Source organism: Caenorhabditis briggsae, assembly GCF_000004555.2.
Source record: "Caenorhabditis briggsae complete genome, chrI, whole genome shotgun sequence".
NCBI lineage: Eukaryota > Metazoa > Nematoda > Chromadorea > Rhabditida > Rhabditidae > Caenorhabditis > Caenorhabditis briggsae.
In genome coordinates, this window is record NC_013489.2 from 4,599,101 (window position 1) to 4,625,538 (window position 26,438).

General features: G+C 38.6%; 9 protein-coding genes across 9 annotated transcripts; 3 read left to right on the forward strand and 6 right to left on the reverse strand.

The window, feature by feature from the left end:
* Positions 1-483: 483 nt before the first annotated feature.
* CBG04004 lies at positions 484-7,177 on the reverse strand (the record flags this gene model as incomplete). The annotated part of the gene is made up of 13 exons (XM_045244202.1): positions 484-615; positions 664-876; positions 928-1,610; positions 1,660-1,978; positions 2,461-2,601; positions 2,963-3,111; positions 5,669-5,746; positions 5,792-5,876; positions 5,925-6,049; positions 6,091-6,304; positions 6,352-6,927; positions 6,980-7,072; positions 7,121-7,177. The coding sequence occupies 13 exons, from the start codon at positions 7,175-7,177 to the stop codon at positions 484-486; spliced, it is 2,865 nt and encodes a 954-aa protein (XP_045092552.1).
* Positions 7,178-7,512: 335 nt separating this feature from the next.
* Positions 7,513-8,880, forward strand: Cbr-eif-3.H (the record flags this gene model as incomplete). The annotated part of the gene is made up of 7 exons (XM_045244209.1): positions 7,513-7,629; positions 7,675-7,797; positions 7,836-7,976; positions 8,022-8,085; positions 8,130-8,229; positions 8,277-8,571; positions 8,614-8,880. 7 exons carry the CDS (start codon positions 7,513-7,515, stop codon positions 8,878-8,880), a joined length of 1,107 nt encoding a protein of 368 aa, XP_045092551.1.
* A 331-nt stretch (positions 8,881-9,211) lies between these two features.
* Cbr-cps-6 lies at positions 9,212-10,284 on the reverse strand (the record flags this gene model as incomplete). The annotated part of the gene is made up of 4 exons (XM_002639367.1): positions 9,212-9,563; positions 9,606-9,760; positions 9,807-10,112; positions 10,165-10,284. The coding sequence occupies 4 exons, from the start codon at positions 10,282-10,284 to the stop codon at positions 9,212-9,214; spliced, it is 933 nt and encodes a 310-aa protein (XP_002639413.1).
* Positions 10,285-10,519: 235 nt separating this feature from the next.
* Positions 10,520-11,204, reverse strand: CBG04001 (the record flags this gene model as incomplete). Its single annotated transcript, XM_045244221.1, has 2 exons — positions 10,520-11,081; positions 11,125-11,204. 2 exons carry the CDS (start codon positions 11,202-11,204, stop codon positions 10,520-10,522), a joined length of 642 nt encoding a protein of 213 aa, XP_045092550.1.
* Positions 11,205-11,515: 311 nt separating this feature from the next.
* Positions 11,516-12,444, reverse strand: CBG04000 (the record flags this gene model as incomplete). Its single annotated transcript, XM_002639365.1, has 5 exons — positions 11,516-11,654; positions 11,704-11,923; positions 11,989-12,094; positions 12,141-12,225; positions 12,275-12,444. The coding sequence occupies 5 exons, from the start codon at positions 12,442-12,444 to the stop codon at positions 11,516-11,518; spliced, it is 720 nt and encodes a 239-aa protein (XP_002639411.1).
* Positions 12,445-12,695: 251 nt separating this feature from the next.
* Positions 12,696-17,231, reverse strand: CBG03999 (the record flags this gene model as incomplete). Its single annotated transcript, XM_045244232.1, has 18 exons — positions 12,696-12,965; positions 13,030-13,145; positions 13,468-13,615; positions 13,660-13,754; positions 13,806-13,966; positions 14,014-14,193; positions 14,353-14,464; positions 14,865-14,967; positions 15,012-15,113; positions 15,277-15,350; positions 15,395-15,786; positions 15,831-15,946; positions 16,175-16,296; positions 16,346-16,484; positions 16,527-16,698; positions 16,746-16,858; positions 16,904-16,997; positions 17,047-17,231. 18 exons carry the CDS (start codon positions 17,229-17,231, stop codon positions 12,696-12,698), a joined length of 2,694 nt encoding a protein of 897 aa, XP_045092549.1.
* A 1,962-nt stretch (positions 17,232-19,193) lies between these two features.
* Positions 19,194-19,734, forward strand: CBG03998 (the record flags this gene model as incomplete). Its single annotated transcript, XM_002639363.1, has 2 exons — positions 19,194-19,268; positions 19,543-19,734. 2 exons carry the CDS (start codon positions 19,194-19,196, stop codon positions 19,732-19,734), a joined length of 267 nt encoding a protein of 88 aa, XP_002639409.1.
* Positions 19,735-22,968: 3,234 nt separating this feature from the next.
* Positions 22,969-23,828, forward strand: CBG03997 (the record flags this gene model as incomplete). Its single annotated transcript, XM_002639362.1, has 4 exons — positions 22,969-23,040; positions 23,095-23,131; positions 23,185-23,759; positions 23,808-23,828. 4 exons carry the CDS (start codon positions 22,969-22,971, stop codon positions 23,826-23,828), a joined length of 705 nt encoding a protein of 234 aa, XP_002639408.1.
* Positions 23,829-24,198: 370 nt separating this feature from the next.
* CBG03996 lies at positions 24,199-24,510 on the reverse strand (the record flags this gene model as incomplete). The annotated part of the gene is made up of 1 exon (XM_002639361.1): positions 24,199-24,510. The coding sequence occupies one exon, from the start codon at positions 24,508-24,510 to the stop codon at positions 24,199-24,201; it is 312 nt and encodes a 103-aa protein (XP_002639407.1).
* Between the last annotated feature and the right edge of the window lie 1,928 nt (positions 24,511-26,438).

Sequence of the window (26,438 nt, forward strand, 5' to 3'; positions counted from 1 at the left end):
TTATTCCGACAATAGCTCGAACGAGGCGAAAGTCTGAAATATTACGTTTTTGCCGCACTGTTTCGTAGATCAAAAAAGCCTTCCAAATTCTCAGGTCCCTCTTTTTTTAATTCGACAATACAGTGAAAGTTATTTTAAGAATGAACAATGATTGCTCATCTACAAGGTCACTGTAAAAACCGATTTCTAATGTTTTTAGAGTGAAATATGCCCGGAGCTAGAAAAATGATAATTGAGAGAAAAGAAAAAAAACCGTACAGGAGGAGTAACAATTACAACTCGTCAGAGGTAGTATTATAAGTCACTGAGAACATTACTGTGATGCGTTAAAAGTTTTTTTCAAAAACTTGATTCCTGAGACCGTTTCGGTATACATGGATTGATGGGGGAGACAATAAGGACGGGAATAAATATTACGATTTTTTTCTAGCCAATTCGAATATTTAATCTAATACTATTACAATAATGAAGTTAATGAAGCAATTAAACGACCAGCGTTGTTTTGACCGGGCTCATTGGTGTGTCGAGTAAATCTGTTCCAGAATTCATTGATTCCGGTTCCCGTGTAACGTAGACTTCTTGAAGTGTGAGATCTGCCTCAACCAAAGTTTCTTCCTGTAATTAAGTGAAAAGATGTTTAAATATTCCGAACATTTAGCAAACCTTATCAACGTCTTCGTACTCTTTTTCTTCTACTTCGACGCATACTTCATTTTCCAAATGCTGCATTGCTTTCATTCTTTCCGATAATGAAGTAGATGGCGTCACCGATGTGGATGCTTCACTTCCACTCTCTCGAATATCGGATAACGTTGAACGCGCTCGGCGTGTATAAACCGGAGTCACCGGAAATTTAGTAGGACTTTGCTCTAATGTCTGAAATTGAAAAGTCATTAGCATATATAAAAATAGAAGAAAACAACTTACAATATTTTTAAGATGCCAATTTTTCGACTGCTTATCCTCTTTATCGTCACTATCTACAAACTTTGTGACCTGCGGACTTCCAGTGATACCCGTAACTTGTGAAGCTTTCCAAAAGTCAATCGTCTTCCTACGGTAGGAAAATACGGCTTCTTGATCATAGCATATACGTCCATTTGGGTTGTCGCATGTGTCAACGACGCATGTACAAGGATGCGTTGGCCAGTTGCCTCCGTCCACTTGGCAGTTTATTCCACTCAATGCACATTCACACGTATCTGGCAGACATACTCCATTCTCGCAGGAGCATCCACAAACCGTACGCGTCGCTCTCCACGATTCTGCTACGGCCGTCTTTTCAACCTTTACTCCACTCTTTTTGAGCATTTTTATGCGGAGCCTTTGATTCAGCCTGTTGATAGTTTTAGCCGAGGCGTACTCATCGTATTCCTGATCATCAGAATCTGGATAAATTTCTTCTCCCTCTGATAGTTCCCCGTCGTCATACAATGCTAGATCCAGTAGTGGACGTTTCCCAGATGCAAGCGAGAAATAACGATGACAGTGATGTGTGTTGTGCATATCGAGAGAAACATCTCCTTCCGATGGTACTGTTGATTCTCCTTGACACCGATCGAAGTAATGCACATCCAATCCGTTAAACTTTATCTGTCTACGACGGGAACCTGACAAAAAATAATGCATTATAAATCCGTTTAAATAGATAATCCAAACCTTGCATATGATTTTCTCTAATTTTGAACGCAGCTTTCGGTGCTTTCAAGACTGATTTTCTCACAACCGCCATTTCTTTTATTCCTCCGGAAGTCGAAGGTTCCGATAATTCTACAGGGGATGACTCAGGAATCACTACTGGATCTACTGGGGCTACTGGAGCTAGCGACGGTTGAGGAACAATTTCAATTGGACGAGTGACCGGAGTTACAGTAATTGATTTCAAGAAGTTGGATGGTGACACTTTGAACCGTAGAGACGAGGTTGAGCCTTGTCGCAGAAGTGGTGCTGTTGGAAGAGATGGAGTGGAGCAAGACTTCTGAAATTTTACAGGCTATTTTTAGAAGCTTCTTTCAATACATATCTTTCTTATATGTAAAACGCTAGAGGCGTCTGTTGGTCCTCGTGTCACTCTGTGGACTTTTGAAAAGCTTGAAAATTAAATATAGATTTACGTGACTCTTTAAGAATAATTGAGGAGCAGAGCCACGAACTAGTGATAAAACTAGATTGAATCGCGCCGAAGGCGCACCAGCTTACTGGTTTATAATAGTTTGGTATTGTTTGAAACTTCGAACCTACATTAAACATTAATCTTTTTGGTTTTTTTTTAGGTGAGTAACTGAAAAATGATATTTCTAGATAACACGGATTGACAACTGTTTTACGTGAAAAATTATCTGACCTTCACGTTGGACCTCAAAATTCGGTTACGGAACTTTCGAATATACTATTGGTCATACTGTAACAGTCTTATAGTCTCGGAAATTGTAAACTGACTTTTGATACTCAAAAACTCACCTCTGTGTTTCCGATTGGTTTGATTTCCTGATTTAGTGGAGATAATTTCAACGAAAGACTCCTAGCCAAAGCCGTCCCCTGTCCTTTTTTGATAGTTTTCATAGAATCACCGAATCCTTCATCCTCCTCCCCGTTCAACATCTTCTCGTCGATCGAAATTTGTTTCTGCACCAACGGTACCATTGCAGAGTCTGAAATAAGGAACAAGTTGTTATGATGATACCCTGGATTCAAAATGACGAGAATGATGATGATGATAATGACGCAAAGAGTAAAACGAGAAGTCGCCTTTCAACGTTTGATGAAGAAACGAGGTAGTGGTGGAGCAAAGGGCATAAAAGTGTAATGAACACAACAGCGAGAGCGGACAGACCGAAAAACCGAGTGCGACCTCCCCTGGAGCACGGGCGCCCAGACAGAATGGTGCCACCCGGTTTGTATACAAACTTTTCGACCGTGTGCTTCGTCTCATCCAATGCTCTTGGACTGATCAACTGGCCGCCCCCGGTAGAACTGTTCCCAGAACGCTTATTGGTCTCTTGTTCTCCCTATTCTCTGTTTGCGCTGCCCGATGAAAAAAGTCGGAGAGCGCGCACAAGCACCTTGTCCAATAATTTTCGAAAATTGGTAAAAAATCGAATGATTCTTGTGCTCTCGATGTCATAATTAATCATTTAAAAAAGAAATCGACCCGAGAATGATCTCTCGTGTGTCATTTGTTAAGAAAACAACTTGTGTTGATGGGAAGAAGAAACAGACGAAGAATCATAGTTAGTGGTTCCTATCGTCCACGAACAATTGGCGTTGTGACATGAAAGTGTGTAAAGTACAAATACAAACACTAATCAGAGAACATACTACAAAATTAAGAATTATGTTTTAAGGGGAAAAAGTGCGACGACAGGAAGAGGGACACAAGAATAAACAACTCAAAAGATCACTCTCCTCCTTTTTCACTCTGCAATTGATTTCTGCCGACTTGAAAAATATACTTTAACCAAAAATTTGTGTTATTTTTCTCCTCCCACTCTTCTGAAAACAATCTAGGCAGTGATGAAAAAGACATGAGTGATAAGAGGTTGTTGAGAAGATAAGTCACTTGGGAGAAGCCCGTATTACTGTTGATTCTACAGTGGAATCGAAACAAGTAAAAAAAAGAGGTTTCAATTTAGTCAAAATCCACCTTAGGAGACAGTTTTTTTTTAAATTGTAGCTTGCGTATTTATAGTATTCTATTCCAATATCGTTGCAGAAGTTCTCACAATGGTTGCTCTATGAGATCGATTTGAGCACACATTATTCCGATCAAAACGCACGTTTCATAGATTTTTGTGTTTGGTCAACGATTTTCGAACTTGTAGTGAGGTGAAATTCAGACAGAGATTAGAAAGATAAGCTATAAAAGAGGACCACTAATAATTCTAGATCATCTTGTTGTTGGGTTTTTGCATCATTCATTTTTTACAAGAGATAAAAAATTATGGAGAGTGTGATACAAAATCGAGATAATTTTTGTGGGACTTTTTTATCTCGTTCAAGATATTTCCTTCGTTTAAAATAAGCACCTTCGAAATTAGAGCATCAAGAGTTGTCACAGTAGGTTCAGGCAGATTTCAATTTTTCCTTTAGTTTTCAATTTCAATATGCTGTCATGTTTTGAAAGTGGATAGTAGAGACAGCATCTAAGAGCTAAGGAGACGTAAAAAGCGCGGCGAGGAAAACGAGAATCTAGTATTTCAGGTCGGAACACACAATTGAGGAGCACTGCTCTTCCTCTAGCTCTTACTTCCCGATAAATAGCGAGGAGCCAGCAACAGCAGCCAGCAGTCGCGGCGCCGTCGTTGTTTTGTTTGTTTTTACGTGGACGAACCGCATAGAAATCACTTTTCAACGTTGTTACTTCGATGATTATCAGGGTGTCAAAAGCTGAATGATTCTGGAAAAATTAAAGGCCAAGGAGAGGGCAGGCAGAAGATCTCGCCCCCGACTTAAAGTTTAAATACCCTATGAAGCTTTTAATGGATTACAATCTGCCAGCCTCAGACGGCATTCATCGTTATTTTGTGCTTAATGAAAATTCCTCCTAGTATTCAGTCGTTGATCAGAATAATATACTGCTCATTTTTGTAGCCTAGAATAAGAAAAACAGATTAAGAGGATCGGTGCAGCTGTGGGTAAGGATAGACAACAACTGCACGGAGCAGTAGCTCACAATAGCAAACTAATCAAAGCTGCATGAAAACTTGAGAGCAAGCTATTCAAATCAAGAGTGTGTGTCAGAAAATAAGAAAACTTGTTGTTTCCAGCTGTAATTATACACGCAGTCGAAATATATTTTCAGCAGGAAGGGAAGGGTCACTTTATAGTTAGAGGAAAAGTGCTTACTCGGGGTTTTCGATCCTCGGAAACAAAAAGGAAATAAGAAGAGCGAGTCAATATATTACTGATAACAAAAGACAAAATCAATCTGTTTTCCTTGAAGAAACAACTAAATTTGGTCAAAAAAGAAGATAAGGGTTTTGTGCGAGCGAGGTGTCATGTTATATTTGATAAAAACTAATAGCACCGGGTAGTGGAGAGAAATCAAGCTATTTAATGCTCGAAAAAACCGAGCTTGATCGCAAATACAAATAGTCGTTTCATTTTTTTTTTGTGAAGGCAAGCCCCCAAACGCATTGATCAACGACCAAAATGAACCCAGCATGTATCAGCTGTTGCAGCTAGTGACAACATTTCTAAAGATTGCTAAGGATTCAGAGAAGAAAATTTCAATTAAGCAGAAGGCTAATGTTTGAATACACTTATTTGAATCTCGTGCACATTTCATCGGCGTTCACAAATCCACTTCCAGAAATGAAAATTTGTTTTTCGCCATTAATAAAAGTATTTAGAAGATAATACACATGTCACTAACATTTCTTCTCTTTTCACTTCTTTTCAACAAAAAATACAAAAAGAAGACGTGGCGGTGTTAGTCCAGTTGTGTTCCTCAAGAGAAAAGATTCAGTTTCTTTTTGAAAACGAAGAGAGATTACATAGAAGTATACAGAGAAGAAGGCGTAATAGAGTGTCCACGCATGTGTGGACGATGCGCGCATAATTCGAAACGACACTTCCGTTCCCTCTATAACAGTATCATATATCACCAACACCACCAAACTGTGTTACGCAAAGAAAAGGGAGAACAGAAGAAATGAACAACGCTCACCACTACATTCCGATGCGTGTGGTGTTAGGAACACTTCAGCTCTTTCCGTGATGGTTTCTTCTTGTTGTGCCAATTCATCTGAAAATTAAAATTTAAAAACTCCGGTATTCTGAATGATCAAACCTTCTATTGCGCTGTAGTAGGTTTCTCCGGAAGTGGATCGAGTAATCAATTTCGGAGGAACTGGGTTACTTGAAGACAAAAGATCCTGAAAGAAAAAAAAACGAAATTTGAAAACAACAAGACTCGGATATACCGTATCAATTGGTCTTTTGATTCCTTGCCCATATGTTTGAGCTATATGATCAGAGACAACCTTCGGATTGAATATCGTGGATCTGATGTTACGAACAGGCGTTCTCGACAATCGATTAGATGTTCCTGAGAATAACTATTTGAGTGATAGTAAGATCTTGACTAACCTTGATCGCCTCCTGTCATGGTAATGCTGACAGTTGAGAAATCGCGTTTTTTCAAAGGACTTGGAGGTTTGCTGCCAGAAACTTGACGACTTCGTTTTTTGAGCGGAGATACGATTCCTTTTTGCGGAGACGTCCGATCCTCCCGGCTTTCTGATACACCTCGCGGCCGAAGACGTGTTTGTGGAGTTAATACAGGCATATCGGAGAAAAGTGACTGAAATAAAATATTTGAAATGGCAGCAGCACGAAATAGTAACGAACCGTCAGAGAAGATGTGCGTTTTCTTTTCAAAACTGGCGTTTGATTATCGGATAGTGGGATTGGCAATGATTCCTCCAAACGCAGTGAACGGGGTATGGAACCAGATCTTCTCATTCGCTTTTCTGGTGATGTTTCGATCTCCTCTTGTCTTCTGATCCTTTCCGGAGTTCGCCTTAACAACATTGATCCACTGGTGGACCTCTTCATTCCAGCAGGAGGAGTTACTTGACCATCATCACTATTCCGAGAAATTTCTGACTCAGGAAGCTTCGGGACTACTACAGCTTTATTGATAGTTCCTCCGGGAGTTCTCTCAATTTTCAGTCGAATTGGAGTTATCGTCCCCTTCGTCTGATGAATTTTTAAAGGCGCAGGAACTCTCTTTTCAGCTGGTGTCATAACTTTGAATGGTATCGAACTAGTTAACGTGCGAGTGAGCAATGAGCCCATGGTCGGTGTCACAATTTGTCCATTGGCGACGAACGGGCGTACTGGAGTGGAGCCCGTGCCGAGCCTCATGGACGGCATAGATACAGAATGTCCCAGAAGACTTGATGAAGACGGAGCTTGAAATCTCTGGTAATATTTTTGTGAGAATTATGAGAATTTGAGAATAATGAAAAATTACCTTGACTGGGGAGTCAGGAGCTATTGGTTTCAATTTACTAGTTCCTTCCATTCTTTTAAGTCCACGAGGAGGACATGGTGCAATAAGGGGCATCTGGAAAACAAGTAATTACAATTGATTTTCACTTCCGAACATTCTTACAGTTTTCTCTTCATTTTGCGGTAGCTCTTTTGAATACCCTGGCGGTTCAGTTTGCATCTGAAAAATTATATTTTTCTTCGAAAAATCATGAAAACCGAGGAACATTATAGGAAACATGAAAATAAAGATCACGAGGCCACAATTCAACAATGTATTCAGCCGATTTGAAATCACAATCGCACATTTAATGCACAGATACGGTGTGCGATTCGGTGCACGCATGACAAAAGACGCGCAATCGCATACTCGAAATTTTAACTTTTTGGTGTGTCGTCCTCCTATTTTTTCTATTTTCTCTGTGTTTTGCTGCAAAAAAGGAATTTATTATTACCTCTCCATTCAAATTCGTTTGAAGAAACAATTTCTTCAGTTTATATTTGCAGAGATTCATAATGTCGACAGCTGTAACAATTACGGCTCCCAGCGTCAAGCATATCCTGCTGGATTCGCTTGTCGTTATGAAAATTGTGAAACATGTTGACAGCGAGCTTCATGCTGGAATCAGCGAGGTAACTCGAAAACGAAAGTTATATGCAGGCCAACAATTTTTCCAGGTTTCTGGTGACGCATGCGCCGGAGTTCTCACCGGTCTTGTTTTCCTGGAAGATTCTCGTCTCGAGATTACCAATTGCTTTCCAACAGTTCGCAACGAACCAGTCATTGACGATGATGCTAATGTAAGTTGTACTTTCACATCTATCAACAATTCTCTAAGACTCCACAGGCTGCTCAACAATACGAGGAGCAGAAGCAGCAAGAGATGCTTGACATGCTCCGCAAGTTCCGTACCATGAACATCGACTACGAGATTGTCGGATTCTATCAGTCTCATCAGTTTGGCGCTGGATTCTCCCACGTTAGTGCTACCTGAAACAAACAGTGAATATATCAAAGTTTTCAGGATCTTGTAGAGTCAATGTTCGACTACCAGGCTATGGGACCTGAAAACGTTGTGTTGATTTATGGTAAGAACAATTCCTGCGGCATGATCGCATACATCACTTTACAGATCCAATCAAGACTCGCCAAGGACAGCTCTCTATTCGCGCCTGGCGTCTTTCAACCGCAGCTCTCGATCTTGCTTCCAAGAACGACTGGCGACCAGAACTGTGAGCAGAATTGTTTCCCACTATTTTCTCAATATTGCTAATTTCAGCGTTAAATCCGCTGGGTTGACCTACCAGAACATGTTCGAGGAACTACCGATCATCATCAAGTCGTCTTATCTCAACAACGTCCTTATGTCTGAATTGGCACTATCAAAGTCATACTCCTCGGATAAATACTCCACGAGACATTTCGATCTAGGTTCGAAAAAATCGTTGGAAAAGTCTGTCCGTGCAATGATGGCCAATGTCGACGAGTTAAACAAGTCGATCCAATCGTTGACCAAGTATACCATTGACAAGCAGCGACATGACAACATGGTGTTCAGCCTAACACAGAAAAGAGTGAGAATGAATATCAATAATGTTTTACTCTTTTTTTTTCAGCAACAAGAGAATGAGTCGCGCCTGGCTCGTGGTGATCCTCCACTACCAATGGACGACATCAAGAGAATCAAAGCACCACAACTTCAGACTAGAAATGGACTTCTCGATGAACTTCTCGCTAGTTTCGACACGAACGCTCTTGCCGACTTCTCCAAGACTGTTACCAGCGAAAACATCACTAAATTGTTCATCGCTGAAGCTGTTGCTGAAGAGAAAGTTGTTGGAACCAAAGACAGAACGTTGAGTTCAGTCTCATCTACTCGTTAATTATCTTTTCTTATCTTTCGTATCTTTTCTTGCTTCTCGTTTCTAATATTTTTTGGTCGGGGAAAGGCTTTTTATTCAATTCGTGAAAAAAACCACAGGAAGCATGGCTTCTGTTTTAACTAGAGATACCGTCTCATTTTTTCAGCACGATTTGTTTTGGAATTTCTTTCCATGGAGTTTCTCTCTAATTCATTGTTCTGGATGAATGTTCTTTGTTGTTACTATTTAAATGATATCGTATTGTTTGTGGAATTGTACTAAACACTTCACTATAACAAATTTATAAAACCTAAAAAAATCCGGAAACTTCATCACATGAAATATGACATTATCACCAGAGGAGTCCTCCTTTCTTCACTCCATTGACCTTCACAATGCTTTTCGGGTCGATTCGTGTGAATATTTCGAGACCAGCGCTTCTTTCGACAGCGTCCAATGGCACGTAGAACTTTGAAATTTCAACAGTGTCTTCAATGACGGCGTTGGGGAGAATATAAGCTTCCAGCTCGAATTTTCCAGGAGTCACTTCGAACAAAGCCACTTTGAAGAAGTGAGTTGGTACAGCGACATTGTTGTCACCAATCACTTGGTACTTGATGTACTTTCTTCCATCTCCTTCCAACTTCGGGAGATAAAGAGGTCCAGTAACAATATAAGTATTCAACATTTTTTTCGCCACTCTCCTAAAATTCATGTTTAGTTGAAGATACAATATTTAGCAATACCTGCAATGCATCTCTAGATCGTTCCATTTGTCTCTGTTGAATCCTCTTCCAACTTGTGGACTCATGTTGCTCAAGTAGAATGTCTGATCGACAGCCAATTGACTCTTCCGGTGGTTTCCAGCAGCAGCCAAATGTCCTCGATCAAAACCGCTAGCCTAAAATTGGATGGTTGTTATTCATAACCGTACGGAAAACGTTTACCCGGTAATCAGTATTTTGTGACAGAAATTTTTGAGGGAAGGTGACGTCTGGCTTGAATTCGCAAAGTTTTCTGTCGACTCCATCTGCATGTTTCAGTCTTTCTGGTGTTAAATGTTCGCAAACCCAATGAGCAGTCTTGGTTTTGAAGTCGTATGATAGAACAAAATCTTCGTAAGTTCGTACGTTGGTGAAACCTGGGTACCCATGCTTCATAATCTCCGCAGAACGAGACGGTCCTAGGGTGTCAGCATTCAGCTCAGCCGGTTTAAGATCAGTTGAAACTGTTGCTGGTAACTGAATCTGGTTCTGAAAAGTATAGTCTACGTTTTAAAACATCCAAAAAATTTCGATCACCCACCATCAGAACATTTGTTGCCGAATGAATGTTCCGGAAGAATGGCAAGTCGTCATTGGAATATTTACCGGCCAGAAAAGAGAGGCCAGCGACTGCCGCTGTTCCAGCTACCTTGCCAATCATTTTTGTGGCTGGAACCTTTTTTAGATTTTCGGAAACTATACTGCGGAAGAGGTATCACGAGAAGGAGGTCAACATCAAAGAATTATAAAAGTACTTACAAAAATAAAAAATCAATTTATTACAAACAGCAAAGTATCTAATTACACAGAATAAGTTACAGTCAAGGGTAAGAAATTTGCAGACGATCGGTGGGCACCCGGGAAATAATGTAACACGAGGAATTGTTTTTCAAAAATTAAATGTACATTGAGCCATCGTACGGTTTGATATAGCCAACTGCAATCAAAATCACATCAAGAATCGTCCAGACGCCAAGTCCACCGAAACTGAACAATTTTCCGATCGCCGATTTCCAGAGCCCTAGATAGAACCGATCAGCGCCAAAACCGCCGAGAACGACTGATAAGACCATGGTTTTCGTCCAGCTATACCCAGACGACCAGTTGCATGGAATTCTTTTGTAGAATTTTCGTTGACCCATACAAAGTATCGAGCTGTGAGCCTGGAATACAAATACATCTTTCAAATATTCTACAGATCTGACTACCGAGCATTTTGTGAGTTGAAGTTTTGTACTGCTTGTGGAGCAATTCGTGGGTGGCTCACAATCATAGTCTCCTTCTGGTAGTTGCCAACAAAAACGGCAAACCGCTTCCAAGTTGTTTTTGCTAACTGGGTTAGGGCAATCGTTTCGAGTTGTGCAATTGACCATTACAGTTTCACCCAATCTGCAGTCTTTTGGGAAAACACAGGATAGACCAGCATTGCCATCGCAATTCAGAGGCTTGACTTCTTTACTGAAAGAAATCTTTATTGACTCCTCTGTAATAGCTGACTAACATCTCAGTACTGGATCCAATTGTGGGTACGAAAAATAAAAAAGCAGTAAGAATAGTGAGAATGTGAGATGTCGTTCTCATTGTCCAACTCGATTGCCAATCTGAATTTTGAATCTGTGCCAATCAAATTTTATCAAACAATTGACAATATCGGGAGGTATTCAGATAGAAAAAAACACCTGACTAAGTCATTCGCAAAATTTGTTGTAAATAGATAAAATATGAGTTTATGGAAAAATATGAAATTAACAGATCACAAGAAAAAAAACGAGATGATTGGTGAGCCTATCCGAGATCACGATTGCAAAACAACTGAATCTAGTGAAAACATTGTTGAATAACGAGGGTGGAACATATTCAGAAGTGGGAAGAGCTTCAATAAGATGAATTAGTTAGTGTTTAGAATGCACAATGAACGGAAGCATTCGCAACCATTTTCCGTCGGTCCGCATTGCTCGAACTCCTTCGCAGTTGCATTTTTCATGGACGAAAGAATATTCGTGACAGGATTTGCAATCGAATGGTGGATCTCTGAAATTTCAAATCATCATTTAAATCTAGGATTGCAGGGAAAACGCACTCTTCTTCGATTTCTTCGTTGACCATGTCTTCCGATCCTTTGAGGAAAACGAACAATCGATGGTTCTTATTCGACATTTTTTTGTCGTTTTGATCTTTCAAGCTGTGCATGAATAGATCTCTGTTGATCTTCCGACGTTCGACGTCGGACAACTCGCCACATGTGTCTCCACAACTGTCATGCGTCGAATCTTCGGCTTCACACACGAAAATTGGAACGCCTGAAAACTGATTTCGAATTTTACTTCATTAAAATCTCAAATTTCTAAGTCATGAGGTTACTTACGATATGAGTAAGTTGAGCGAACTGGACAAGGTCCAACAAACATTGCAATCTCAGATAATGTATTTCGATGACGAGAACGGAAGATCTCGCGGAATTCTTTTCGAATCTGAAAATCAATATATTTCTATTAAGAACCATATCTCCCACCGAACCTTATAGAAGGGAATCATGGTTTTTGGCGCATTTGTCACACCGTTGTTCTGATTCGGGATGACTGGAGTGGATGTGAATCCATGTCTTGAAATCAACATTATTTTTTTTTCATTCCGAACAAAAAGCATCTTACGAGAACATCAGATTTTGCATGAGCAAATCAACAAACTGAAGCGACGAATGAATGCATATTGATCTTCTGAACAGCACTGGAAACTGTTCGAGCTTCACATTGATGATCTGATTATAATTTTCCACATTCTCTCTATCGGACAAATCTAACACATGTGTAGCTGAGTTCATCACGCTGAAAGAACTTTTTTCGGCTCTATTTCCGGACAGAGAAAGATCGAAAGGCTGGTATTACGAAGATATTTAACTTTGACAATGACAGTTATATCTATAAGAAAATGTATATCAAGTGGTCAGATTGCTTTATTAGTGGTCAGTGTATGAGTACAATAGTTTGCAGTACATATAAATGAGATAATTTTACAAAACAGAGAGCATTGCACAAAGAAAAACCAAAAAATACGATTGGAAACTGATACAATTTACGAATTTTCATCATTAAGGCTTCTGTATAATTGAGATCTCAGTTCATCCCGCAGTTTTTTCAACTTCCAATCATCAGTCTGTGCTCTGAGAGGGTCTTTGCCATTCCTAATCCACTCTTCACACCATGCAATCATGTCAGTATCCTCCGAGTTTTTCATGAAATTTTCAAAATTGAATCCAAAGTTGTTCCTCGGTTCGAGGTCCAGACCGGGAACCCTCCGGTTAGAACTGCTGGATGGAATCGTTGATTCCAGTTGCGGATGGTACTGAAATATGTAGTTTTTCTGACCTATAATATTTCAGGGACACCTACTCAAACAATCTGCGGACTTCGGAAATATGGTTATGTTTGAACATATATCCACTTCCAATCAGAACGAAGTGCCGCTTGGCTCGAGTCACGACGACATTGAGACGGCGGACGTCGGACACAAATCCGAAATTTTCTGAAATTTAATATTTATCTTTGTACGCTCTTCGTCTTTCTTGGATAATCTCAAAGTATTTAACGAAACCCGTTTTTCTTGGAATTTGAAAAACTGTTTCTTCTAATTTACTTCCAGCCACACATAAGGCTTTGTGAAGTTTAAGACATTTTTCAAGTTCCGACCTAAATAAACGGAAAACTAAGCATTTGCAGCTCGCGTTTTATCACCATCGCGTTTTACGCGGAAGTATTGAAAACCGATTTTCGAGGTCAGAAAACTCCCATTTTGCTAATTTTCCAGATGTGTACTTCCAGAACGAGACTATAATAACTAAGCTCACTTTTTGGGTTATTCCGGACAGAAGTGAATATAACAACATCATATTCTTGGCCCTGCACACTGTCCACAGTTCCGATCTTCGTATTTTTGCAATCCATATTGTTGGATGTCTTGCAATACTCATCAATCATCCTGCCCAACAACTCGATCTAAAAATTGGGAAAATATTCAAACTCAAAAATCGAAACGGTACCTGTCCTCTGTATGGCGAAATGAGTGCGATATTCTCGGGCTTAACACCCATGTCGAGAAGATTCTTATAGTGTTGCATGGCGTAAGTGGCTTCGCCTAAAATTTTCAATAAACAGATCAACCTTGATTCATACAAAGGAAACTTACCAATGTTAGAATACGAGTACTCTTTCTCGCCATCAGTTACTAGTGTCACTCGCTGCTCATATGTTAACGCTCTTTCAGGATCCGTTTTTACCCCACTTGTATCGATGTGGACCATAGGTTCATATAATCCGGTGAAAGATGGTTTTGGATTCAACTCATCTCTGAAATTTTAAGGAATAGCAACCACCCGTACTATCGCCAAACTTACACAAGTTTTTTCTCGTCCTTCGTAGAGCTTTTCAGATGGCAGTCATAGAAGCAAGAGTTCGACCAATGGGTAATTTCTTCGTGGCTTCGATACTGGGTGTTAAGCATCACCCAACTATAGTTTTCTTTCTTCAGCATGAGACGTTCCATCACTGATTGATTGAGCTTCAAATCTCTTCCGCTGAAAATTCATATTTCTCGGATTCCATATTTCAGTTTCGAAGAAAGATTTCAAATTCGGAATTCCATATCTCCATATTGAGATAATATACATATTCTCAAAAAAAAAGTCAACAATTTCCGAAAAAATTGAAAAATAGATACTTGAAAGAGCACATACAGTTTTGTCTTCACGAGTGCTGGAAGTTGCTTTGGGTCTCCTGCCAAGACGAGCTTCTTCATTTTCAATACTGCTGGCCATGTCTGACATTCCATCACTTGAGCAGCTTCATCTACAACGATACACAGTTAAAAAAAGATAAAACCAGCATTGGAGGAAGCCTCTTGATCAGAAAAAGACTTTTTCAAACGAAGAATTACAGAATCATAAATTGATTCATAATTTAAAGAATACTGACTAATTTTAGTATTAGTTGAAGTAACAATTTTTAAAGTTTAAAATTTTAGCGCTTTTTGGAAGCAAGTTTAAACGAATAACACTGCACTAACCTACCACAAGGCTACTTACAAGTGTTTTCAGACAATCTTTGAGAATTTACTGAAACTTTGAACAATCTGAGTAAGTCTCCTCAAGTTTCAAGAAAATAGTTTTTAGTCACTTGCTTGAGCATTATCTTTGAATTTATGGGTCTTCATCGAAGTATAATACCGTAGATTGTCTGGAACACTCACCAACAAGACACATGGCCGGCTGAAACGATTGGACCTTCATCACTTCGGTGACAAACGAACTCTCGATTGTGGAAAATACGACTCGAACGTTTTTTAGGATCTCCTGAAGTTTATAATGAAAAATCGTATATTTCAAATAGAACTCACCCTCCCAACTTCGCTGCAGACTGCTTTCTCCAGACGACGACTGCTTTCCGAGTAATCTTCGTGTGCGATTTCTCCCATCTGTGCATCTTCCCGAATACTCCGCTGAAAGTATTTTCCGAATACAAAAATGGATGCGTCTTTGCAGACTCAGTGCTAAACAACATAATGTTTCTACTGCGTCTGCACGGAGTGACAGTTTCATAATTCCGATAAAACATTTATTATCAATGATAATTTCGATTTTGAGGCCAAAAAAACAACTTACAATTTGCTCTATCGCACTTTTTGCTTCATCTGACGCATCGATCAGCTTATGATACGTTTTGATATCCATGAGTGCTAAAAAGAAAGTAGTAGAATCAAATCAGAGAATAAAAAGTTACCATGTTCATGAACCTGGAATTCCTGTTCTCGTTCTTTGAGTAGTTTTTCAGTCATCTGTTTCAAATTCTTCAGTGCTTCTCTGGTAGGTGTTAAAACAACGGCTTGCTTCTTCGATCTCATGATTCGGAAGAGTAAATAGGACAGCGTATGCGATTTTCCAGTTCCTGGCGGACCTTGAATGCAAACAAGTGGTCTGTCTTCGTTCATAGCCATTCTTATAGCGAGAAGCTGGGAGGGGTTTAAATTCATCGGCGGAAAACCCTTGTCTGTTAGCTTCCGAAGCTTTTCTGCTTCCACTTGATGGTTGTCGAGAATATCTTGCACCTGCAGTGACTCTGGAGCATCATCAATGGTGAGGTTATAGAGAGGCATCATTTTCTGGAGCTGTTTTCTAAAAATTTCTAAAAGTTTTCAATCTGGTGGAACTAATCTTACTGCCAAAATTCGACATTGCTTGGATTTTGCTCGCTTTCGAAACGGAATACATCCCCTGCTTTGAAGTTTCTTTCGAAACTTGCTCGGCTTTCAGACTTCAATTTACACACAACTTCCTGCAATGAGAATAGGCTGAAGTACGTACTTCTTGGAAGAATCCAATCTTTTTCCATTTTTCAGGTTTTCAAGTAGTCGTTAAACCCGTAATAAAAGAGCCCCCCACCCTGTCAAGTTTGATTTTTTCTCGATTCCTATACAAGATATGACAAATGTGTCGAAAAATAGGCTCAAATTAGAAGTTAGGGGGCTCTTCTATTACATGTTTTACGATAAGACAAAAATACCTCTTCAATAATCTTATTTTTCTTCTCTCTTTCGAATAGTGATCCAGATTCGATCGAGTAATTCGGGTCATCTTCGAACTCATTTCCATTAATTCGTTGTTTGATGATTTTCGCAGGATATGCTGAAAAACACCTTCCTTCATTGCAACAGCACCCTTATGATCATTTTACCCTGTCTCCGTCTTTTCAGTGAGATCAGCCCTTTGCTATCGCACAATCGGAAAATCACTCGAATTCCTCCGGTCAATTCTTTATCACTGAACTTCTTCAGCTCGAAAAACCCGATTTCTTTCCAAGCACTGTTCTCACTCTGAACTCTGTTTTATAACTCACAACATGGATTTAGACTTGCCTGGCAAGTGTGATCGTTCTCGATCTTCAAAACCTCCGGGTAGTTTGCAATTTGCTGTTCGAGTGTGATATCTAAGCTTTTCTTTTGCTTCAAATCCTCCTCTCTTCCACCCATAAGTTCGATCTCAAATGTATCCTTTTTGACGTTGACTTGAATCAAGAGGAACATGTATCTATAAAATAAGAAGACATTTTTTTTTAGAAATCAAAGTTCTCTCACCTTGCTGGTGACGGTGGAAAGCGGTCACAGTTGATTTCTCCGAGAAAAGAGTGCCACAGAACGTTGAGAGGACGGATATCTTGGATGTTGACTTGATGATTTTGGATCAGGTGCTAAAATCGAAAACCTGGTATTCACAGAGAGAACCTTAAAAATACCACAATTTCGTTCACCGCTGCTGTCTCGTGCTGGAATAGCGGTGGTTGGTCATCCTTGAACTTGATGTGTGACTTATCAGTCATTTCTCCATCTCTGCGAAAATGTTGTATACAATAATTTTTTGATGAATTCATGAACTCACAACGACCAGAAGTGAACGATTTCTCCAAATTTCCGTTCACAGGAGACGTTAGTTGTAAGCTCCAGAACCTTTCGGAATGTAGTTCCAGGTTTGAAGCATGCGACACGGATCAAATGTTCCCCATTTTCGTTGTCTGGAAGACATTTCAAGAAGAAGCCTGAATACAGATTTTGGTTTGCTGTCATCTGGATACCTGAAACATAATAGTATTTGCTTACAGTTGTAAAATACCATTTTTTCCATAGAAAAGACAGAAAAAAAGATAAGGATAAATAACCCAGATGGCTGGTTCTTCTAGCGCACAATTACAATGAAAAAGGACAGACAATTACAACGGAGGTGATAGAGAATAAAAAAATTAATTTTAGCGAATATGGATATTCGCACAAAAAAGCACAAAAAGAGAAAGATATTAATTGGTCGATTGAAGGAAATCCCAAGTCTATATTGGCAACCGAAATTGTCTCAAGAAACCAGGAAAAATTTCACAGTTTGATAATTGGAAATTCATCTCAACTACATAAATATATCAGAAAAATCATCGAAAACTTCAATTTTACGAAAACCATCCTGCATCTTTTTGAAAATATTTAGTGTTTGAGTTTTTTTCCGCCAAAAACTACTGCCTGGAGACTTTTCCCCCTCTTACTCTCTTGCCCATGCAGAAAGAGCGCACTTGCTTTTTACGAGTCGAGAGGAGAGACCCCGCAAATTCCGGGGAAAAAAACTCTCGAGGAACTCAGGGAAAGGAAGGGAAACCCAGCAAAAACTGTGCCAGGCTTGCTTTAGACTCTGCCCACGAGAAAGAAGACGAGGGTGTGAAAAGGAGGCGGGGCGAGTACAGAGTCTACGGGGTACTTTCAAGCCCAGCTGTGAAGACGTCACCAAAAGAATCGGTACCGGTCATCAGTTTTGGGAAAATTAGTTTTTGAAATAAAAAGAGAAATTTTTAAACAGTTGTAGAATAAAACTAACAAGAATAATGACATTTATTTCATTTTGCAAATATTTGAAATAGAAAAACACCGATATTCTAAAGTCTGAGACTACAGGAATACGCATACGGTGCTGGCTAAAAATCCGAAAGTTTTTTGAAAAGAGACTGTGTCTTCTGTTTTTCACAATTTTCAATTGTAATTTCGAAAATTTTTAGGTGTCCTATTGTGATATTTTATTGTAATATTTGGGCTAGAATCCCTCGGATCTCCAGATCAAACAGGAAGATGACGATTTCTAATAGATTACGGTAGAGAAATGTTGAAATCCTTGAAAAAAAAATGGAAGAAGTAGATGTCTGATTGTGGGATCCCTCTGTCTATCATATACTTATTATCAACTATTTTCGCTTTTATCATTTGGTATAACTCCACATCTTTCACCTTCTCATTTCCGGTTTACTACTAGCTATTATATGCAGAAATCCCAACTGAAAACTTTTATAATCTCGAACGATTCGGTCCAATTTTTTTTTCATTACAATTAGAGAATAATGATTTGGTCTATCTCACAATCGATTTCCCCATAAAAACGAATCGGTTTTTTTGAGATAACAAGACAGAGTCAGTGTACTCTTCGGTTCATGGTATGCTAAGAAATCAATGTATCCTATTCTCAGTTACTTGTGGGATATGGGGAATGAGCACTTTAGATTTCAATCATTTAGATTGCAACATGCCTCCCAAGAGGAAAACTTCAGCTTCCAGATGAACAACAACGTGTTGTTGACCCTCCCAAGAAGCACCACAATACAATCACTGTGGTTTTTTCATTGTTATTGTGTCAAGAAGTAGTTGAGCATCTTCTCTTGGCTTTTTCTATTTCTGCATTCAGTCATGCCCTTCCTTCATTAGTCCATTTCAAACGGCACATCTCGCTTCTATTAGTGTACCGAATCAATCTACTTTTTTTCCGTTTCCTAAACCCTCTTTCTTTCTTTTCCTTCTTCTTCTTTGTCCACTTCTTCTGCTTCTCCTTCCAACATCCTCAGGGCCGCCTGCTTGTTCTTCTTCTTTTCTGATAAAGGACCCGCCTAGCACACGAGTGTTGCCCCGGGTTACTCTGGATACAGAAACATCTGCCTCTCCTCCTTTTCTTCTCGTTTCCCCCGGTATTCTGGTTAAAGAAAACACTTCGTCACCTGCTTTCTCATGGCGCTCCTTTCAATTCTCCTGCTCTTGGCGATCGCCGGGAACACCCAGGCAGACATTCGTGAGGTTCGTGAGGTATGTACGGGTTGAATAGCTGAGAGATAAAACAAGCATGTTGTTCTCATAGGATACTGTTAGCATGCTGTTCTCAGGTGTTGTTAACGGTTGACTTCTTTGGAAGACGTAATTTTGAAATTAATCAAAGTCATACACTCATATCAAATGACAAATGACGTAAGATGTTGAATCAAACTTGAACTCAGATGAGTAGAACCTCTGAGATACGGATATCAACCATGATGTCTTTATACGCTCTTCCCATCTCCCCGGATAATATTCTCATTTATAGGAATCAATGGAAGTCGAGGTCCGCACTCTCCGTCCGTTCCCGAAGATAACCGACACGGAGGACGACAGCACCAGGATGCAGGTGTTCGTGGTTTTGCTCGTCGCCTTCTGTGTCAGCCTCACAATCACCGTCATCATTCGCTTCCTTCGCAAGTACTCCGAACGGCAGAGACTCTATTCGAGCTTCAATTAATTCTATTCTGATCTCAGTCTTCATTCCTATCTCTTTTAAACGTTTTCTCCAACTTTTCTGTTTCCTGATATGCTTGGCCCAAGTTTTGCTTCTTTTTCATAAACTCTCCCTCTTCTTGTCTCGGCTCTATTTTATGTAATTGGAACTCATTTTGTGTGCAATAAAAGCGAATGTGTCTGTGTCGGAAGGAGTGTGATTGGGGGCAACGATTGGGAAGAAAAATGGTCTGAATTGGCCTTTTCCGCGAATTATAAGAAAGCTATTGTCATTGACGTCAACTTTTCAGAAATAGAGTTACCGTAATCTGATGCTAGGAGGGAAGGGATTGAGCAGAGGTGTGCGGAATGAAATTTTGAAATTTCCGAGCCTTTGACGAAATGAATTCCAACAGGATGAACAGGTTTTATGTATAGAATTTTAACATATGTTCAGATATTTTAGAATATTCCGCAAAGATATCTTTCAGAATATGAAAATGTCCGTTTTTTCCCGGATATCCCTATTTTAGGAACTGAAAAAAACAAAGCCCAAAAAAATGAAGCATGAAAAAACGAAAAGTTTTAGCAGATACGGATCTGTGAGAGAACTCAAAAAATTGAATCAAGGAACAATATCATGATTTTCTTTCTTAATTCTTCCCAATCAGGATGGCGTTAGATTACTGTAGTTAAAAGTATTCGGAAATGAAAAGATATTACTGTAAGGAAAATAATCGAAAAATGAAAAGGGGAAAAATTCCTAAAATGAAAGGAATTGCTGTAGAGAAAAATCGAGAATGAAAAGGGTCACTGTGGGGAAGAACATTCGAAAATGAAAAGGATTACTTTAGGGATCGAAAATGAAAAGGGCGTTTTCTACAAAAAAAAACACGGAAGAGGTACGCAAGTCAACACTTAAAGAATGGTGGTAAAAAGAGGGAACCATACATGTCACGGGCCGGGCCGGGTCAAAATGAAAAATTCTCCGGCCCGGGTCAGACTCTAAAATTTCAAAATTTTGAAGTTTTTAAAAAAATTTTGAAGTTTTCATCAAAATTTCTATTATTTGAAGTTTCGATACTTTTATAAGGGCGAATTATCCCAGGAAGTTGTTTTTGAGGTGAAATTCAATAAATTTTTCTCGAAATGTTTCGAAAAATCAGCTACACGGGCCGACCGGGCCGGGTCACCCGGTCGGCCCGGATTTTGACAAGTATGGGGACATTAGAGAGGGATGGGAAAGTAACATTCAGATGTGTAAAAGGGACGCTTTTCGAACACGCAACGGCTCAATCTATTGAAACAGATGTATGGCTAATTGTGAACCTCGCACTGAAAGCAGGGACGGGTTGAGCAGGTGAAAAGAGCATGGAGTCTAGTAATGCAGGCTTAATTAAAGGCTTCCGATTAGAAACAGAACGCCATCAAAATATCGAGAAAATCTGATAATTGGTAAGATTAGTTCCTAATTAAGAATGGGTTTCGAGTGTGGAAAGTAATGAGTGGGTCTCAAACAAATAGAATGAATATAGAGCAGGTTCGATCATAAGATGAATCACATTTGCGGGAGAAAAATCTTGTCAGAAATTTTTTTTTAAATAAATGCTTTAGGTGGTTCGAATACATTGCATCGTCAAATAAGTCAATGATAAGTGTTCCAATGGATTATTACTTTCGAGCAAAATCTGACGATGGTCCGTTATACAGCCGTTTTCCGGCAAGTTCCGTGTAGAACTTCGCCAATATCACAACCAACTTCTGACAAAAAGTTACAAGCTGACAGCCGGGATAGTAGTCGAGTAGCTAAGCCGACATCCCAGTTAATTTAAAATTAATGGTTTGTCATGTTTTTATCGTGACTGAAACTATTTAAACATGAATGTGAATCCAAAGTATCGGATAGAAGTATATTGCATTTGAGCATTGAATTGTTCACTTCAAGCTCATAAGTGATTTGAAGCTGGCCGAATACCACATTCGTTCAAACAGAAGCCCACCCTATATGTCCACTTTGAGCACAATTACCATAGAGTTATCAAAAATTTATTAACTGATAAAGTATTGATGATATTATGATAACCATTTTATCTGTTGACAATTTTTTGATATCTTTCACAGGAATCGATCTAATTAAACTCAAAAGGCACGTATGGGGTGGGGATATATAATAGTGTTGACAAATGGAAACAGAGTGTATTCTCCATTTTAACAATTTTCAGATTGAGATAGATAATTTGAAAACATAAAATAGAAAAGTTTGCATTGGGTATCTGAATAACCGGATAAAGCTCCTGATTCTTCAAAATGAAGTTTAGACATTATTAGAAGGTAAACTCTTTCGAAATGTGCTTACTCGTATAGTTTTCTAGAGTCCAAATGGAAGGAAAAAAACGCGCAATCAGATTGCGCATATGTGTTCTCTGTTTCGTCATTCATTGTAAGTACATTACAACAACATCTCGTGCTTCGATAAATAGGTCACCGTATAACACATCTGCATAGGACATGAACAGAATCAACACAAAAGTGAGAGATAGAAACAAAACATATTTCAATACTGAATAATTATGGGAGAAATAAGAAAAAATACAAATGTTGTATTTGGAAAAAAACTTCATCACTTCAAAAAAAAGCTTGGATCCTATTGGCGAATTAAAAAAAGTTGCACCTAGAGGCCTCGTGTCAATTTATAAGACCCGGCCCCTAAATCGGATACTGTATTAAACGAAATAAATCTCTGTGAATTTAGTGCCATTTTCTGAACCAAAATTTTATTTTTTAGCAATAATACGATCGCTGGTGTCAGTTTTTTATCCGGGAATAATACAAAAAATCCTAATAACTTCAAAAAAATCTTCGGATCATGAAGGAAAACGATGAAACAAAAATAGCAGCTCAATAGTGCTCGTGCGAATGAATGTGAGCTGCCACAGGGAACTTTCATAATCTCATGAGAATTTTTTCTGATAATCCCCATGTATTTAGACTTGTTGCTCACGAAAGGAATAACAAATTATCGAATTTTAGGATTCAGACATTTCGTCATCTGATTCTTTGTATTCAAAGCCTACTCTCGAGTTACAGTACTTTTGTCCCAGGCGTTCCCATTTCCTAATCTCAAAAACGTAACCTTACATTGACCATTCCAGTTTTTTCTCCTAGAAAAATATATTTTCCTGTACTTATTGTTCTGTTATTCCCATAACTGTGTACATTGCTTTTCATTGAAGTAATTGTCGTTGAAAACGGAGTCAAGATGCCGATGCTAATCGTTCTCACCGTGTTTGAACTTCTCGTTATCTCGACGGCTCTCATCTTTTGTGGAAAGGTATATATTTCACCTTAATATTGGATTTTTCCTTCAATTTCGTTTTTTTTAAAGAAAAAGAACAAGGCTCCAGTGAGTGTTCAGCAACCGCGTAAGTTTTAAAAAACGAAATAGGAGCTGACATAAAAGTTATGAAAATTTCAGCAGTGAGACCAGTAACTTCCACAATCTCTCCGATTGTTCCTCAGACTCCTTTACCAGAGGAGCCAGCGAAAAAACCAGAGGAGAAGAAGGAAGAAGTCGAGAAGAAAGAAAAATCAAAGAAGGAAGAAGAAAAGAAGGAGGAGAAAAAATCAGAGAAGAAAGAAGATAAGAAGTCGGATAAGAAGAGTGAGGATAAGAAGGCAGATGAAAAGAAATCAGAGAAAAAATCCGAGGAAAAGAAGGATGAAAAGAAGAGTGAGGAGAAGGAAAAGTCTGTAGATAAGGCGGAAGATAAGAAGAAGGATAACGCTAAAAAATCTGAAAAGAAGAGTGAGAAGAAGAAATCAGAGAAGAAAAAGGAGGAAGAGAAGAATGATGATGGGAAGAAGGAGGATGATAAGAAGGAGGAGAAGAAGGAGGAAAAGAAGGAAGAGAAAAAAGAAGAACCACCAAAAGTAGAAGTTAATAGAGATGAAGAAGTTAAAAAGGAAAGCTCCAAAAAAGATGGATCGAAGAAAGAGCCGAAAAAGGATGCTCTTGTTGAGAATCCAATCATTACGGAAGTTTCTGATAGGGTTCGGTTGTAGACTTTGAATTTGTTAAGTTAAAAAATATATTTTCAGGATGATAAGGACAAGAAGTGAACAGAAAAGGAGTAGTGAACTTGTTTACCGAACTTGAAATGAATGTTTGATTTGAATTCGTTTCTGTTTTTGTTTTTGATAAGAATGTGAATCTATCAGCAAACTACTAATAAGAGGCTCTATATTTTCTATTTGAAAAGTAATTTCAGTTTTTTTTTTTTGAAGAATATTTTGGAAAATTTAGAAAATCAAAAATTTTTCGAAACTCTGAAAATATTTTAAGGATCTGAATTTAAGAAATTGTGAAAAACTGAAACTCTGAACAACTCTTGTAAAACAAAAAAAAACTAGTATTCTAATAACTACTATTCGTATTCCTTGAACCGGCCAGAATGCCGGATCCTAAGGACTCAACACTTATGAATAGAGTTCAAGCAGTGGCAAACATTGGGATTGTGACAGTTCCAGCTGGAGTGACGGCAGCGAAAGCTGCCTGAGCGTCAGTGGCATCAGCTGGGGCATTGGCGAAGTGAGCTTGTCCTCCTTTGGTGCTCCAGCAGTGCGAGTGATGGTATCCAGTCGGATCGATGAATCCGAACACTGGGGTGGTACGGTACTCATTGTTATTTGACGACTTGATCTTGAAGATAAACTTGTCGGCTCCTCCATTGACCAATTTGTGGGTCGAGGTTCCTCCGGCGGCTGGGACGGTGCATGTTGGTGGATTGGCAGTCAAGGACATGTTTCGGTTTCGGTTGGAGTTTCTCTGGAAGTTAAACACTCTGAGATTTTTTAAGAGTTTCTGAGAAGCTTCAAAAATCTGAAAATCTGAAAGTCTTTTGAAATTTTAATATTTTCAAACTCTGTACATCTTTGAAAATCTAAAACATTTTTGATTGTCATTGCAGAAAAATCAAGAATTCGCAAAAAAAAAATTCTGTAAATGTGAATATCTGAAAATGTGCAAAAACCTGAAATTATTTGAAATTGATGTCTGTTGCTAAACCTTGTTTTGAATTTAAGATCCTTCTGAAAAATGTTAAACTTTCCAGTGCAACTGTAATCAAATTTTGTCGTTTGCATCACTCTGTTTACGATATTCAAACCCGCATTTTTCAATTCAGAAATTCCGTTTTTTTGCTAAAGGAAAATTGCAAAAAGAATTTAGTGCCGGGCTCAAAAATAAAAACGAAACTACTACTTCTGCATTTGTTATCTAACCAGTCTTTTTACGCCCTCTGTCGGGGGCTCAACCTCCTGGCTTCCGCTTTCTGTATCTTACAATTGCATTTCTAATTTAAAAATTTTCGAGTTTCCGAATTCACCAAAATTAGTGAAAGTTTTGCATACTATCAATTTTCTTCGAGGAATATTTGATTTCCCAAATTTCCAAAATTTCCAAACTACTGAAAAAATATTTTTTATGTTCTGAAAGCCGGAGTATGTGAACTTCCGGTTTCCTGAAGTTTCAAATTTTAGATAACTAATGTCAGGTTTACTAAACTTTCTGGTCTCCAAAAATTCTGAATTTCGAAATTTTCGAATTTTGAAAAACAGTCGGTTTGCGCCCCTCCGGGCTGAGCCTCCTAGCTCCCGCTTACAGTACCCGTTGTCTTATAGACAGGTTTTGTCATTTTTCCAGGGACTATTTTTTCATGGTCTGTTAGGAAATTCCGAAATTCGATATTTTGGTTATTTAGAATTCCTAGAATTCGGAAAGTCGGAAGTAAGAAAATCCGGAAATTGAAAAAGTAAAACACTCGCAAGTTCAGAGATTAGTAAATTTTAAAAAATCAGATGTAGGAAAACATTAGTTTTGAAATCTAGAAAAGTGTTTCAATCTGTGTGTCTCAAATACCCAAATTTTGGTATATCAGATTTTAAGGAATCGGAAAATTCAAATTTTTGCATACTTACTAAAGGGGCTGGCCTGAAACGGCCCTGTTCGCAAAATTTATAGAATTTCGAAAAAGTTTAGAATCGAGAATTTGAGAACCTGAAAAATTAGAAATTCAGAAATTCAACTTTTCAAAACACAGTCTCGTCGAAAAGTTTTTGGAACTTCGGAAAATCGGAAATGTAGATTGCAGAATTCGAAAACTCTACATTTCGAAAATTTAGACATTCCGAAAATTGAAAACCTGAAATGTTGCAAAATCTGAAACTTTGAAATTTTTTGACATATTCGGTGAATAAGATCTCAGAAATCTATAAATTCCGAAATTTGTTCGGAATAAATTCGGAAATTTTAAAAATTATTCTGAATTCTGAAAAATCGAGTGATCAGAAAGGGCGCTGTATATTTTCCCTCGCATTCTGTTTCTTTCTTTTTTTCCTTTTTTTTTCTTTCTTTTCCTAAAAATTTTTCTAAAAATTTGCACTGTAGAAATAGAAGAACGTCTCCAGAAGACGCCAGACACAAAATTTCGAAAGATTAAATATTCGGGCATCATCTCGCTGCTATTTCGGGTTATCTGTGAAAATTTGGGAAAATTTGGTTTATTATGGACTTCGATAGGGCAGGTGACCCGGGAACACCGGACACACACACACATGCACACTCACACACAGAATTTGGTGATTGTTAATAGTAAAGATATATGTACCATAAATACGCTAATAGAATGAAACTTTCAACTTTGAGCCATTTTATCTCGGTTCCTGTGAAAG